The following is a 14,032-nucleotide window of genomic DNA, read 5'->3' as shown; positions in this document are numbered from 1 at the left end:
CTCTAGGCTTATTATTATTATTAACTTAATTAATTTCAAATGCTTTTATTTCAGGTTTATGAATGGTTTTTAATTTTAATTTTTTACTTCTAATCTTCCCTTATTTGTCTGCTTTTCCTCTGAACAACAGGAACGAGTCCTCAAGACAGCCCCAGAAACTTCTCTCCTAGTGCCTCAGCCCACTTCTCCTTCGCACGAAGGTAATAAGGAAATGCATGTTCTATTAGTAACACTGCTCAACTATCATGCTTGCAGGAATAAAATGTTTTTTTTTGTTTCGTTTAACAATTTCCTGAAAGTAATTCATACTTCAACTCGGTCATAATTTTGCTTTCTCTTGGTAATTATCTGACAGACATCATAACAAATGTGGGATACAAAGAAATACGAATCTTGATAGATTTATTATAATATTTTTTTTTACAACAAAACCAAATTCTGGTGCTATTATAGTCTGATGCAGACAGTTAACGGTTCTTTTGAGAAGCGAAGGCAGGATCTCACTGTCTTCTGACTGGCTCTTTATACAGATATATAAATCAGAGGCAGGATAAAGGGTTGAGTCTTTCACAAATAGCCTGAAAGGTATTTTTGTTCTACCCTCACTCAACACATTTTATTTTAAGAGAGTTTTCTTTATTGTTATGATTCACAGTCTTTGCCACAGACCAGGCAGGTAACGTCATGTTAGGCCTCTGTTTGCTTTTCCCAACAATGCAGAGAGAAATAAAATAGAGGAATAATAGAAAAGTAATAACAAGTAATAATAAATACACAATGAGTAATGATACACGGGGTACCAGTACCGAGTTTATATAAGTATTCTGACCCTTTGCCATGAGACGCAAAATTGACGTCAGGTGCATCTTGTTTACCTGAGTTAAATTCAATTGATTGGACATGATTTGGAACGACACACACCTGTCTATATAAGGTTTGAACAGTTGACACTCCATGTCGGAGCAAAAACCCATCCATGAGGTCAAAGGAATTGTCCATAGTAAAGGGTCTGAATACTTATGTAAATGTTTTATTCATACATTTGCAGAAATGTCTAAAACTGTTTTTGCTTTGACATTATGGGGTATTGTGTGTAGATTGATGAAGGGGAGGAAAAAATTATTCCATTTTCGAATAGGGCTGTAACATAACGAACTACAAAATCTCTGAAACTGGAAACACTCATCTCCCTCACTAGCTTTAAGCACCAACTGTCAGAGCAGCTCACAGATTACTGCACCTGTACATAGCCCACCTACATTAGCCCAAACAACTACCTCTTTCCCTACTGTATTTATTTTATTTTATTTATTTATTTTGCTCCTTTGCACCCCATTATTTTTATTTCTACTTTGCACATTCTTCCACTGCAAATCTACCATTCTAGTGTTTTACTTGCTATATTGTATTTACTTTGCCACCATAGCCTTTTTTTGTTGCCTTTTTACCTCCCTTATCTCACCTCATTTGCTCACATCGTATACAGACTTGTTTCTACTGTATTATTGACTGTATGTTTCTTTTACTCCATGTGTAACTCTGTGTCGTTGTATGTGTCGAACTGCTTTGCTTTATCTTGGCCAGGTCGCAGTTGTAAATGAGAACTTGTTCTCAACTAGCCTACCTGGTTAAATAAAGGTGTTCTCAACTAGCCTACCTGGTTAAATTAAGGTGTTCTCAACTAGCCTACCTGGTTAAATAAAGGTGTTCTCAACTAGCCTACCTGGTTAAATAAAGGTGTTCTCAACTAGCCTACCTGGTTAAATAAAGGTGTTCTCAACTTGCGTACCGGGTTAAATAAAGGTGAAATAAATAAATAAATAACAAAACGTGGAATAAGTCGAGGGTTCTGATTACTTTCTGAATGCACTGTACCTTATATCTGAATCATGAAATCATGAAAAATCCCTTTTGATTTGTTTTTATCTGTCCCTACATGTAGTCTCATGTGTTATTCCTTTGAGAGTTTGTTTTCTTGTTCCGTGTTATTGGTTAGTGCCAAATAAGGTAGTAAGGTGTTTGTTGCAGGTAGCAGAGGTCAAGGACACTGCTTCAGTAGGCTATTGAAAAGCTGAATATTTTCTGCCTTTTCTGTCAGAAAAGTGAAGTGTTGCATATGACATGCCTCTGATCATTACTGCACATAGATCAAAGGTCACCCAGAACCTTTGATTTTTAGGCCTTTGCAGATTTCACTTTGTACATTTTAAAAATAAGCTCAGTCAAATAAGGGCAGTTATGTTATGTATAATCCTGGATATCTGAGTATTCTTGTTTTGAACATCATTCATCGGTATTGTAATATATTGTTCATACCTACAGTTCTCTTTCCTGATTAGTAATGGATGGGTTTAGGGATGGGTTCAAAGTTAATGGTGACGTCTGCCTCTTTCTATCTCTGTCTGTCTGTCTGTGTGTTTGAGAAGGACGGATGGACGACGCTGGTCTTTGGCATCTCTGCCCTCCTCTGGCTATGGCACCAATACACCCAGCTCCACTGTCTCTGTACGTACCATACCTTACCACTCACTTTGCTACAATTACTTAAGAATCAACTCAATGAGTTATTACATGTGTTAGCTAGATTTTTTTTAAAGCAATGCCAAAAAGGTTGTTAAACCTAAACCCCTTCACATACAGTATACCGATGGAAAACCGTTTCCAGATACCAAATCAATGGAAATGTAAGAATGAATTTGAATCAAGATGTTTCAATGTGAAATGATAATTTGATAGACTGCCTCTAGTCTGTTCTTCAGTGACCGGTGCTGTACTGTAGGCTATTGGAAGTCAGATGAGGGGCGAACAGATACTCCTGCTAGTGTCTCCCAGGTTGACATACCACCAGAAATGTGTTTAGGGTCAGCAGGTTTTTTTTTTAGGGAGTAAACATGGCCCTGACACAAAGCCAACAGCTATGCCCCACACATAAACAAAGACACACGCGGCAACGCGTCCGTGGCCACGCACTCTTGCACACACATACAGAAACACACGCACATAACCACCCACACCTCTGATCTGTTTACTGACAAAGTCAAATCACACAGGCAGGAAATGGTCAACTCTGACACCTATGCGTCACACTCACACGCAAGATTGACCACACACACACAAGCCCAGTAAGCACGCCTCCACACACAAAGTAATGGGTTGTTTGTTTACAGCCAAGTTTTATGAGGACATTCATTTAGAGTCGATAAATACTTGATGTTTTGTTGGAGGCTGGTGAGGATTACTGTTAGAGAATTTACTATAGAGAAGGAGTAAGACTGGCAACTGTGTTTGTCCAGGCTATGTTTACACATCTGGTTGCTACGGGTCTTTGCAGCTCACTTGAAGATGAATCCTTTTTGGATTTTATTTCAGAACAATGTGTTCTGAGAAGAAAAGGGAAAGTTCACAGTAATTTGTTAGCTTTCATGTACCGTCACAGCCATTTCAGCACCCATACGTTTCAGTCCTTCGTTTTCGAGACACTGTAGAAGGGAATAGGTGCCGTAATGAACATGTGCCCAATCAAATGAACACAGCAGTCAGAAAAAGCACACACTCTCCTGGTAACTGCCATTCTCTCGTGCAACAACGTCAATCAAAGCGTTAGCCTCTCGTTCTTCTTTTTATCTTTTCTCGTTCAATGTATATTCATTTCATTTCCAGTCGTCCTGTTCATCACAGGAGAAGCTTCACCAGCTGCCCTTCCAGCCCACGCCGGACGAGCTGCACTTCCTCTCCAAGCACTTCTGCACGGAGAGCATCGCTGGGGATGACCGACGGAGGGGGACCACGCCCATGCGACCCCGCTCGCGCAGTCTCAGGTACGTACGAAGGCCGGGCAAGGTCACACACCTTTATAGATGCCGGGGATAACAGTCGCTGAATTAGTATCCTCCTTTTATATACTTTTATGTGAATAGTTTTCAAATGAGATTTGATTCAAACTATACCAATGTATTTGTGCTGTAAGATACGTGTTGTAATATAATTACTGATCATTCCTTTGTATTTCTATGTATTTGCAGCCCTGGAAGATCCCCATCCTGTTGTGATCATGAGATTATTATGATGAACCATGTCTACAAGGAACGCTTTCCAAAGGTGAGGAGCCAACTGAGTTAGATCTATAATGTCGTATTGCCTTCAAGCTAGAATCCTTAATTGAAACAATAACAAATTGAACCACCCCCCCCGCCTGTTTCGCTAAAAACGCTAAGGGGTGGTGCGTAGACAGAGCTATGAATGCAAGTACTGACCTTCCATAATATCAAATGTATAGTTTTAACCATGTTTTGCGGCTGGCTATACAGTGTTTGTTTACATTTAACTTGTTTACCTTGTTTTCAATCTTATATTTGGGGTTCTAACGGTGTACGACAGTTGAACTAAGCGCATGAGGCATTTATAAGTTATATTATTCAAGAATCGATGGGTATATATCATTAATTTATAAGTCCAAAAATGGATGTAACATCTAAGGATTCCAGCATTAACAATGGTTATTTGTTATCAAAACAAATGCTAATGTTTTAACAGTTGTTGCTGAGAATTGGTCTTTTTCACCTTTGAACCTTGTCACCCTCTCTCAACACATTCTCTACTTCGAACCCTTTCCACCCCTCTGTGTCTCTCCAGGCCACTGCCCAGATGGAGGAGAGGATCCAGGAGATCATCCGGACCAGCTCCCCGGAGAGCGTGTTGCCGCTGGCGGACGGTGTGCTGGGTTTCGCCCACCACCAGATCATCGAGCTGGTCCGTGACTGCCTGGAGAAGAGCCGCCTGGGCCACGTCACGTCACGCTACTTTTGTGAGCTCACCGACAAGCTGGAGAGGCTCTTCCAGGAGGTGGGTGACATTTTCGGTACATCTCAATAGTGTAATAATAATGAATGTAATGCAAAAGGGGTTTTCTTTCCTTGTGTCCTCTACTCTACAAAATCTGGAATAATGAAGGAAAGGAGATGAGGAAAGTGTAAAGGGTAGTATAGAGTGTGGTGCCACCTGCTATCCATGGGGGATATCACTGGTTAACTTTAGCAGCCATCAACCTTTTACCGTAGTAATAAGTACACTGTAAGTACAATGTCGGTGCACATTACTGCACAGGACTTTGAAACTATCAAACCGATTCTTTCACCAAAATCATTTGGTTTACAGTGCTCCCTTACCTCTCTGGTATTCAAAGTCATTTTCGTCGCACAATTTCTAATCTGTAACTATTAATAACTTGTTTATAGATGTTCTGTATTTCTCAACGTCCTCTCCCCTCATGCATGCTTCCTATTATACTCCCTCCCTTTCACTTAATGGTGCTTACAGTCCCGAGCACTGAGCAGCTCACAGGTCCGTGGGAAATGTTGAACGAGTGTGTTCTGTTCTCTGTATCTATAGTCCACGTCCCGGTCGGAGAGCCAGGAGGTGAACTTCATCAAAGAGCTGGTAAAGAAGATCCTCATCGTCATCGCCAGGCCGGCGCGCCTCCTGGAATGCCTGGTATGTCTCGCCTGATTGTCGCTAGCTAGCTACCAAGCACATGGCCATGACTTCAGACATTGCACAAATTAAACGGCAACTAGGGACAGGTTTTTTTTCCAAGGGACAGAGGTTTTTCCTGACCATGTGGTGTGACTAGTTAAACCACTGAGTCCTAATACTAAGTACAAGTTCTATCTGGTGGTGACAAGCCATATAGATGCAATCCATCCTCCTCTTGCTCCTGCTAGTCCTCATTGTCACAATAACATCACCATCAACCCAGAGAAAAGCCAACAGCACACAGACGATGCCCATTGGAACTTAAAACTAAGAGTTCCAAAAGTGAAACCCGTGTCCCCGTGTTGTCCTCTCCTCAGGAGTTTGATCCAGAGGAGTTCTACCATCTGTTGGAAGCTGCCGAGGGTCACGCCAAAGAGGGCCAGGGCATCAAGACTGACATCCCCCGCTACATCATCAGCCAGCTGGGTCTCACACGGGACCCCCTGGAAGGTACGTCAAGTTTGACTTTTGACCTTTTAGGGAGTAGGTAGACCGTGCCTAAACCAGGGCTCTCCAACCCTGTTCCTGGAGAACTACCGTCCTGTAGGTTTAACTCCAACCCTGTTCCTGTAGAACTATCGTCCTGTAGGTTTTCACTCCAACTCTAATCTAACGCACTTGATTAATAATTAGCTGGTTAATACGCTGAATCAGGTTAATTACAACTTGGGTTGGAGCGAAAACTGACATGAGGATAGTTCTCCAGGAACACGGTTGGAGAGCCCTGGCCTAAACCAAAGTTAGTGGAGGTGCAGCCGCACATCACACGTTCAGAAATGAAAAGAGTGCTTTCTGATGAAAGCTGCAAGGGCTGTGAACTCATTCCAGTGGTGGGCTGCATTGATAAAGGAAGTAATCAAGATGTACATTCCAATTCTTCACCCTTTTCCCGAAGTGTACCCCCTCATGGATTTCAAAGGAATGGAGTGAGGAATATGGTTGAAACTCCCTCCAGCCATGCTTGCACCAATCCAATGATTTTTAAATGCATGAGGGGGATTGAACGAGTGCAATCTTCTGGAGAAAGGTAGAGAATCGTAACGCAGCCATTGTATTGTGGATCATCCAATCACTTGTCATGCTTTGTGTTCTCGAAGTCCCAGCTACATTGATGACCTGATGAAAGTATGATAAATATAATTCTATGATAAGAATATGATCCTGACACAGAATCTAGTTAACCCCAACCAGCTTCATCAGAACACTAAAGCCTACATTTTGAGAAAAATAATTTCTCATTTTTATTAACTTGCACATTCTGTTCCTCGTAAAACTCCCTCTGTAATGTACTGTGATAATGTACTACGATAAATAAAGCATCGTAATTATGTTGTGGCTATTGGGGTCTAAACGTTTTGGAAGCACTGCTGGAGCTGAACATCTTATCAGTTTTTAGAGAAGAATGACTTGTATTGTGCAGTATAACTACTACAAAAGAACTAGTACTAGAAGTACTAGCTACCATTTCAGTATCCACAATGACCAAAATATTGCATCAGCATTACAGTAAATATTTTTTTGCAAGGCTAATATAACCTGTCAGGCTAGTATTAAACACCAATGAAGAAGGTCTAAGACAAAGGTGATGTAGAGTATCATGTGTCCTCTACTGAACAGACTGCCATCCTAATGACTCTCTCTCTCTCTCTCGCTCTCTCTCTCGCTCTCTCTCTCTCTCGCTCTCTCAATTTAAATTAAACCCCAACGTTCATTCTGACTAATTAGAAACGAATGGTCTCCCTATAGAGCTGAAACAGTTCTACACACAGACTGGCTCACTAACCTCCGTCCTCATTTGCCAATGTCTCTCCACTCATTTCCCCTGGGCTTATTCCGTGTGTTTTCCTTGTCCAGTAGCCTGGAGTGCTGGAAGCAGCCTTCTAGGCAGGGACAGATGTTAAGTGGCATTGGAAATGCGTTTAGGGTCTCTGTGGGGACGACCGAACGACCCCCCCTCCCCTTCCTGATTCGCTACCTCCTGCTGTTCATACATCACTGATGGGAAGGGATGCACACACACGTGCATGTATATAAACGCTACACATGCAAGACGCACACACATACGCAAAACACAAACGTACACACATACACTTGAGTGTTCTGGAGTTGTGGTTTTCTTAATGGATGTCTGACATGTGTTGCTGCCACTTCTGGTTTCCACCTCATTTCCTCTCATTTAGGATTTCTCAGACTCAGCTTATTAGGTGGACAAAGTCAACAGATTGCTCTTTCTTAACTGCCAAAAAAAAGAAAGTGTGTTAATGTGCAGTAATGTCAACTCCCTATAGGCTTTGTCTAAATGTTGAGGTGTGTATATATAGGACATCTGGATTTAAAGGTCACTGTTTGGTGCTTGGAGGTGAAAATGCTGAAATTGCAAAGTCAAATGAAATGCTGTTCTTTCTCTCTCTCTCTCTCTCTCTCTCTCTCTCTCTCTCTCTCTCTCTCTCCTACAGAAATTGCTCAGATGACCAGTTATGACAGTGGGATAGCGGAAACACCAGAGACGGATGACTCTGTGAGTATTCAGTATATTTTATTCAAGTTTTTAATTACAGGTTTGATGTATTTCAGTAGAATAAAGTTTCTCTACTCTCGTCCTCCCAGTCCCAGAGTCTGAGCGCGGCCCTACGATCCCGACGAAAGCCCTGCGAGATGGACTTTGAGATGACCAAACTCATCAGCAACGGAGCCTACGGGTGAGAGAGGCTTCTCTGGTGTTCGTCAGGACGGTTATATGATGGAATCCAAACCTGTTTTAGCTGTCATTTAGGATTTGAATTGGATATGTGATTTGGATTTACTCACATTTTGTACTCATATTTTCAACCTTCAATTCATGGCCCTGTCCTTTTCTGTTCCTAAACCACAAATAAGTATATACCGCGGCACTTACATAATGTATTCCCTCTCCTACAGCGCTATGAATGTGTGATTTCAAGCCACCTTTACCACGTTTATGGCTAACCGTGTCATTCTCTGTCTGACAGAGTAATGTATGGTTGATTTAACTTAGCCTTTGCTACGTGCCGAACATATTGACTCCTCTCACTCTCTGCCTCTCTCTCTCTCTCTCTGACAGGGCTGTGTATCTGGTGCGCCATAAGGAGACCAAGCAGCGTTTTGCCATGAAGAAGATCAACAAACAGAACCTGATGCTGAGGAATCAGATCCAGCAGGCCTTTGTGGAGAGAGACATCCTGACCTTCGCTGAGAACCCCTTCGTGGTCTCCATGTACTGCTCCTTCCAGACGCGACGACACCTCTGCATGGTCATGGAGTATGTGGAAGGTAGCTAGCCTTTTCTTATTTTTTTTTAACGGACCCAAATCGGTGGAAGACAGAATGCTGACACCCGGGGGGATAAACTGCTGTAGAAATACTGGTTCATGTTAATGTCCATCCCTATTTTTTACCAAATGCACTTTTTAGGTTGGGATTAATCATTAATAATTTTACAAATGTTGAATGTACTTCATTGTAGTATATTTCAATGTCAGAATTAACTCAATAAACCAAGTATCTGTCTCTGTGTGCCATTAGGAGGTGACTGTGCCAACCTGCTGAAGAACATGGGGCCCCTGCCTGTGGACATGGCCAGGATGTACTTTGCTGAGACGGTGCTGGCTCTGGAGTACCTCCACAACTATGGCATCGTCCACAGGGATCTCAAACCAGACAAGTCAGTCTCTAATATCTCTATAGTAAGGTCAGATAATGTCACTGAGAAGGTAGATAGATATAGCCTGGTCTCAGATCTGTTAGTGCTGACTGGTGATTTTTATTTATTTATTTGTCTTTTTTAAATTAATTTATTAATTTCCAACATGTCACACTAGCCAAGCAACAACAAATAAAACACCACATGTAAACACAAATAGTTCACTCTCCTATTTTGTCACATTTCTATATTTTTCTTTGCATATCACAATTTAATCCTAACAAGAAATTGAAATACAAATGTTGCGTATATGGGAGGGCTGCAACGAAATTTAAAGAACAAGAAATAAATAGGTAATTAATATTATGAAATGCTAAAGTTAGTCATAATAAAGTTGCCAGCAATTTTTCATTATGTACATTATTTGTATAAATGTACTGTACATATTATTGATTGGTATATTGATTTTGTATCAATACCCATGATTATTATTGACAAATTATAAATCAAATCTTCCCCCATTTTCATTCACACCAAGACAACTTCAAACTTGGCCCATTTGTTTTCATATTCCTTTATCTTTCCCTTTATGTTTACAAAAAAAAGATCACGTTTGACAGTGTTCATTGACAGTTTGAGCCATTCTGCAAATAAGGGTGACTGCTCCTCTTTCCAGTGCCTTAAAATTACCATTTTAACAATGAGAGTTAGTGACCTGAGCATGGAAGCGTTTGGTGTATTTTGACTGATGATCTTAACCTTTTTGAAATTGCCAGTCACTTGAGTGATCGATGTTATTGTGCCAATTGAGTGAGATTGTGTAGTTGTACAGTCACAGTCACATGTAGAGGATTGCAGATGTAATTGCAGGGTATAGTACGTTTCCTGAGCTCCAACAATGGCGGACGCTGTCTTCTGCCATTGGCATCCATGTTATGGTTTTCTCTCGTTCTCTCCCTTCCCCAGTCTGCTGGTGACCTCCATGGGCCACATCAAGTTGACAGACTTTGGGCTGTCCAAGGTGGGCCTGATGAACATGACCACTAACCTGTACGAGGGACACATAGAGAAGGACGCCCGGGAGTTCTCTGATAAACAGGTACATTGTGTGGAGATGATTGACATTCTACCTACAGTATAAGCCAATCTTTCTTGCTCATTTATTTATTTTGGTAATGAAAACAAGAAAGCAGAGAGAACATGACAACTATGGTATTCAGTCTGAACACTGTTCGAAGTGTTCAGAAATTGGATACCAACAGCTTTCAGGTTATTCTTTTTCCAATGTGACAATGTCCAGCCTCAACCTTTCACCAAAACATACTACTATTATAATGTGCCTATACCTGTTGCCTTCTGTCTGTGTCTGCAGGTGTGTGGGACCCCAGAGTACATTGCTCCAGAGGTGATCCTGAGACAGGGCTATGGGAAGCCTGTGGACTGGTGGGCTATGGGCATCATCCTCTATGAGTTTCTGGTCGGCTGCGTACCCTTCTTTGGAGACACACCAGAAGAATTGTTTGGGCAGGTCATCAGCGGTCAGTCTAACTCTCTTCTCTCCTTGTGATTTGACTTATGGGGCGAATCCTAAGTTCCAATGAAGTCGAATTTGTACTTAACGTTGACATCAATGCATAACTAAGTAGGACAAAAATATGCAGGCCTTAATGGTAATATCTAATTATTCAGTATGGAATTAGATGGTGCCAACCTTTCCGATTCATTTGGGATTAAGGCATGTAATGCACAAAACAGATGGTGTGTGGGGGTGTGGATTCAGCTTGACATGAGACATACATTTTTTCAAGTTTTTGATAACTTTATGATAGTTTACAGAGAACCCAAGTGTTCCCTCTATCCTATGTTAATGAATGTGCTGCCATGACAGATTTGGTGTGCTCTCCATCATGGCAGGCCAGAGGGACGCAGTGTTAATTAAAGGGCTCTGAACACGCTGAGCTGAATGCCACCCTGCTCAGGCCTGAGGGCCACCATGCATATTCATGCTTCACTCCCTAATTTGATGAAAATGGGAGCGAAATGGCGCCAAAGAGAAATCCGTGGAATGGCGCAGTCTATACTGGTGTGGCGTATGCTGCTATTTTTCTACTTTTGCGAACAGGCTACACTTGTCAAACACACATGAACACACAGAGACATGGAGATGCACACACAGATATTTTGATCACATACAGTACCTTCAGAAATTAGTCATACCCCTTGACTTATTTTAAATGTTATTGTGTTACAGTGGATGGATTAAATTGCTTGTTTTTTACACACAGTACCCCCATAATGACAAAGTGAGATGTTTTTAGACATTTTTGCTAAATTATTGAAAATTAAATATTTCATTTAAATAAGTATTCCCACCCTTTGCTATGACACTACAAATTGAGCTCAGGTGCATACAATTTCCTTTGATCATCCTTGAGATGTCACTACAACTTGATTAGAGTCCACCTGTGGCCAATTACATTTTTTGGACATGGTTAAGAAAGAAACACACCTGTCTAAATAATGTCCCACAGTTGACAGTGCATGTAAAAGCAGAAACTATACTAGTTCCAAGGAACTGTCCAAAATAGAATTGTGATGAGGCAAATATCCAGTGGTGAAAAAGTACTCAATTGTCATACTGGAGTAAAAGTAAAGATACCTTAATCGACAATGACTCAAGTAAAAGTGAAAGTCACGCAGTAAAATACTACTTGAGTAAAAGTCCAAAAGTATTTGGTTTTAAATATACTTAAGTATCAAAAGTCTAAATATTTCAAATTCCTTATATTAAGCAAACCAGACGACACAATTTTATTTTTTTCTCTTTTTATTGACTGATATCCAGGGGCGCACACCGACACTCAGACATAATTTACAAACAAAGCATTTGTGTTTAGTTTTACCGACAGATCATAGGCAGTAGGGATGACCAGGGATGTTCTCACTCACTCTTGAAGTGTGTGAATTCAACCGTTTTCCTGTCAAATTGTAACACGTACTTTTCGATGTCAGGGAAAATGTATGGAGTAAAAAGTACATTATTTTCTTTAGGAATGTAGAAAAGTAAAAGTTGGCAAAAATATAAAAAGTAAAGTGCAGATACCCCCAAAAAACTACTTAAGTACAGTAGTACTTTAAAGTATTTTTACTTAAGTACTTTACACCACTGCATATATCTGGGGAAGGGTATACAACCATTTCTAGAGTGTTGAAAGTTTCCAAGACCACAGTGGTCATTGGGAAATGGAAAAGATATGGAACTACCCAGACTCTACCCCGATCCTGACCAAACGGGCAAGAAGGACCTTGGTCAGGGAGGTGACCAAGAACCCAATGAGCAATCTGACAGAGCTACAGAGTTCCTTGGCTGAGATGGGAGAACCTGCCAGAAGGACAACAGTCTCTACAGCACTTCACCAATCTGGACGTTATGGGAGAGTGGCCAGACGGAAGTCACTCCTGAGAAAATGCTATGCTATGAGGATGGGATGTTTTTTAGCGGCAAGGACTGGGAGACTGGTAAAGATAGAGGAAACAATCAATGGAGTCAAATAGAGCAAAATCCTTGATGAAAACCTGCTTCAGAGTGCAAACAACCTTAGACTGGGGCAAAGACTTACGTTTCTACAGGACAATGACCCCAACCATACACCTAAAGCAATGCTGGAATGGCTTCAGAACATAAATGTGAAAGTCCTCGAGTGGCTCAGCCAAAGCCCAGACTTGAATCCCATTTGAAAGTCTGTGGAAAGACTTTACCACCGCTCCCCACCTAACTTAACAGAGCTTGAGAAATCATTAAGGAAGAATGGAAGAAAATCCCCAAATGCAGATGTGCAACGCTGATAGCCAATACGACTTAAAGCTGTAATCGCTGCTAAAGGTGCTTCTTGACTCAGGGATGTGAATACGTCTATAAATTAGATATTTCATTTTCAATACATTTGCTAAAATGTATAAAAACATGTTTTCACTTTGAAATATTGAATCAATTTTGAATTCATCCTCTAAAACAACAAAATGTGACCGACAGGCTCGATTCGGTCTTTTGTAGCAAAATTTGAAATGGTGTTCTTTACATTGGATACATTTTTATGTCCAAATGTTATGTTTTAGTAATTCTGATTTGAAAGTTAATAAATTTGTAACCACACTTTTGAGAAAATGTCCCTTAAATGTATTGGTACCTACTGGAAAGCTCTTCTTTATCTTCACCCATTCAGCATCGTTCACACCTTCTTAGGCTTCAGCCCCACCCATCTCTTTAAGGATTCACATGTGAGGCTATGTACTAAACAACTAGATATTTCAAGACTAAAGGCTGGCTTATACTACGGGTGTATTCGTAAATTTAATCAGAGTGTGCTCTGGGCGTTCGTATACTCAGAGCGTTTCACTCTCGCACACCGGACGAGGAGAAGGGTTGGTCCGGGGATTCTGACTAACAGCAGTCAAGCACCCAAGCTAACTGGCTAACGTTGGCTGGCTTGCTAGCTACTTCCAGACACAAATGAGAGAACAGCTCACTGACCATTTTACTCACTCTAGCAGAACTTGTTTGGCTGTTTTTACGTTATCTAGAGCGTTGGTGACTGCAACTGTGCTGTTGGCAAAAATGTACTGACATTTTTATGCCAACGATTAGTGACACAAGCCCTATTCAATGGGTGTTGAGCGTTCGTAAATTATTCTGCGCTCTGGCACACTGACGGGAGTGCTCTGAAATCGGAGTAGATGGCCAGAGCAAATTTACCAGCTACGTCTATCGACAGTTGTTGCAGTGACATTATGAACATTCTATTGAAATAGTTACTTGCATAATGTAGTCTTTTGTTTAGA

General features: G+C 41.0%; 1 protein-coding gene across 4 annotated transcripts in view; it reads left to right on the top strand.

Annotated features, from left to right (window-relative positions):
* The window catches only part of LOC139388803 (microtubule-associated serine/threonine-protein kinase 3-like), a 149,142-nt gene that overhangs the window by 122,352 nt on the left and 12,758 nt on the right, over positions 1 to 14,032 (top strand). For all 4 annotated transcript variants that reach the window (XM_071135734.1, XM_071135732.1, XM_071135736.1 and 1 more), the window contains 13 exons: positions 131 to 200; positions 2,427 to 2,505; positions 3,661 to 3,818; positions 4,023 to 4,098; positions 4,633 to 4,842; positions 5,389 to 5,490; positions 5,850 to 5,982; positions 7,989 to 8,050; positions 8,140 to 8,231; positions 8,615 to 8,823; positions 9,076 to 9,214; positions 10,160 to 10,292; positions 10,566 to 10,731. In XM_071135734.1, coding sequence (XP_070991835.1) covers positions 131 to 200; positions 2,427 to 2,505; positions 3,661 to 3,818; positions 4,023 to 4,098; positions 4,633 to 4,842; positions 5,389 to 5,490; positions 5,850 to 5,982; positions 7,989 to 8,050; positions 8,140 to 8,231; positions 8,615 to 8,823; positions 9,076 to 9,214; positions 10,160 to 10,292; positions 10,566 to 10,731 — 1,629 coding nt within the window. The remainder of the gene's footprint in view (positions 1 to 130; positions 201 to 2,426; positions 2,506 to 3,660; positions 3,819 to 4,022; positions 4,099 to 4,632; positions 4,843 to 5,388; positions 5,491 to 5,849; positions 5,983 to 7,988; positions 8,051 to 8,139; positions 8,232 to 8,614; positions 8,824 to 9,075; positions 9,215 to 10,159; positions 10,293 to 10,565; positions 10,732 to 14,032) is intronic.

Source organism: Oncorhynchus clarkii, chromosome 29 (genome assembly GCF_045791955.1).
Source record: "Oncorhynchus clarkii lewisi isolate Uvic-CL-2024 chromosome 29, UVic_Ocla_1.0, whole genome shotgun sequence".
NCBI classification, from domain to species: Eukaryota; Metazoa; Chordata; class Actinopteri; order Salmoniformes; family Salmonidae; genus Oncorhynchus; species Oncorhynchus clarkii.
The sequence above is the reverse complement of the archived record's forward strand: the minus strand, read 5'-3'. Positions and strand labels throughout refer to the sequence as shown.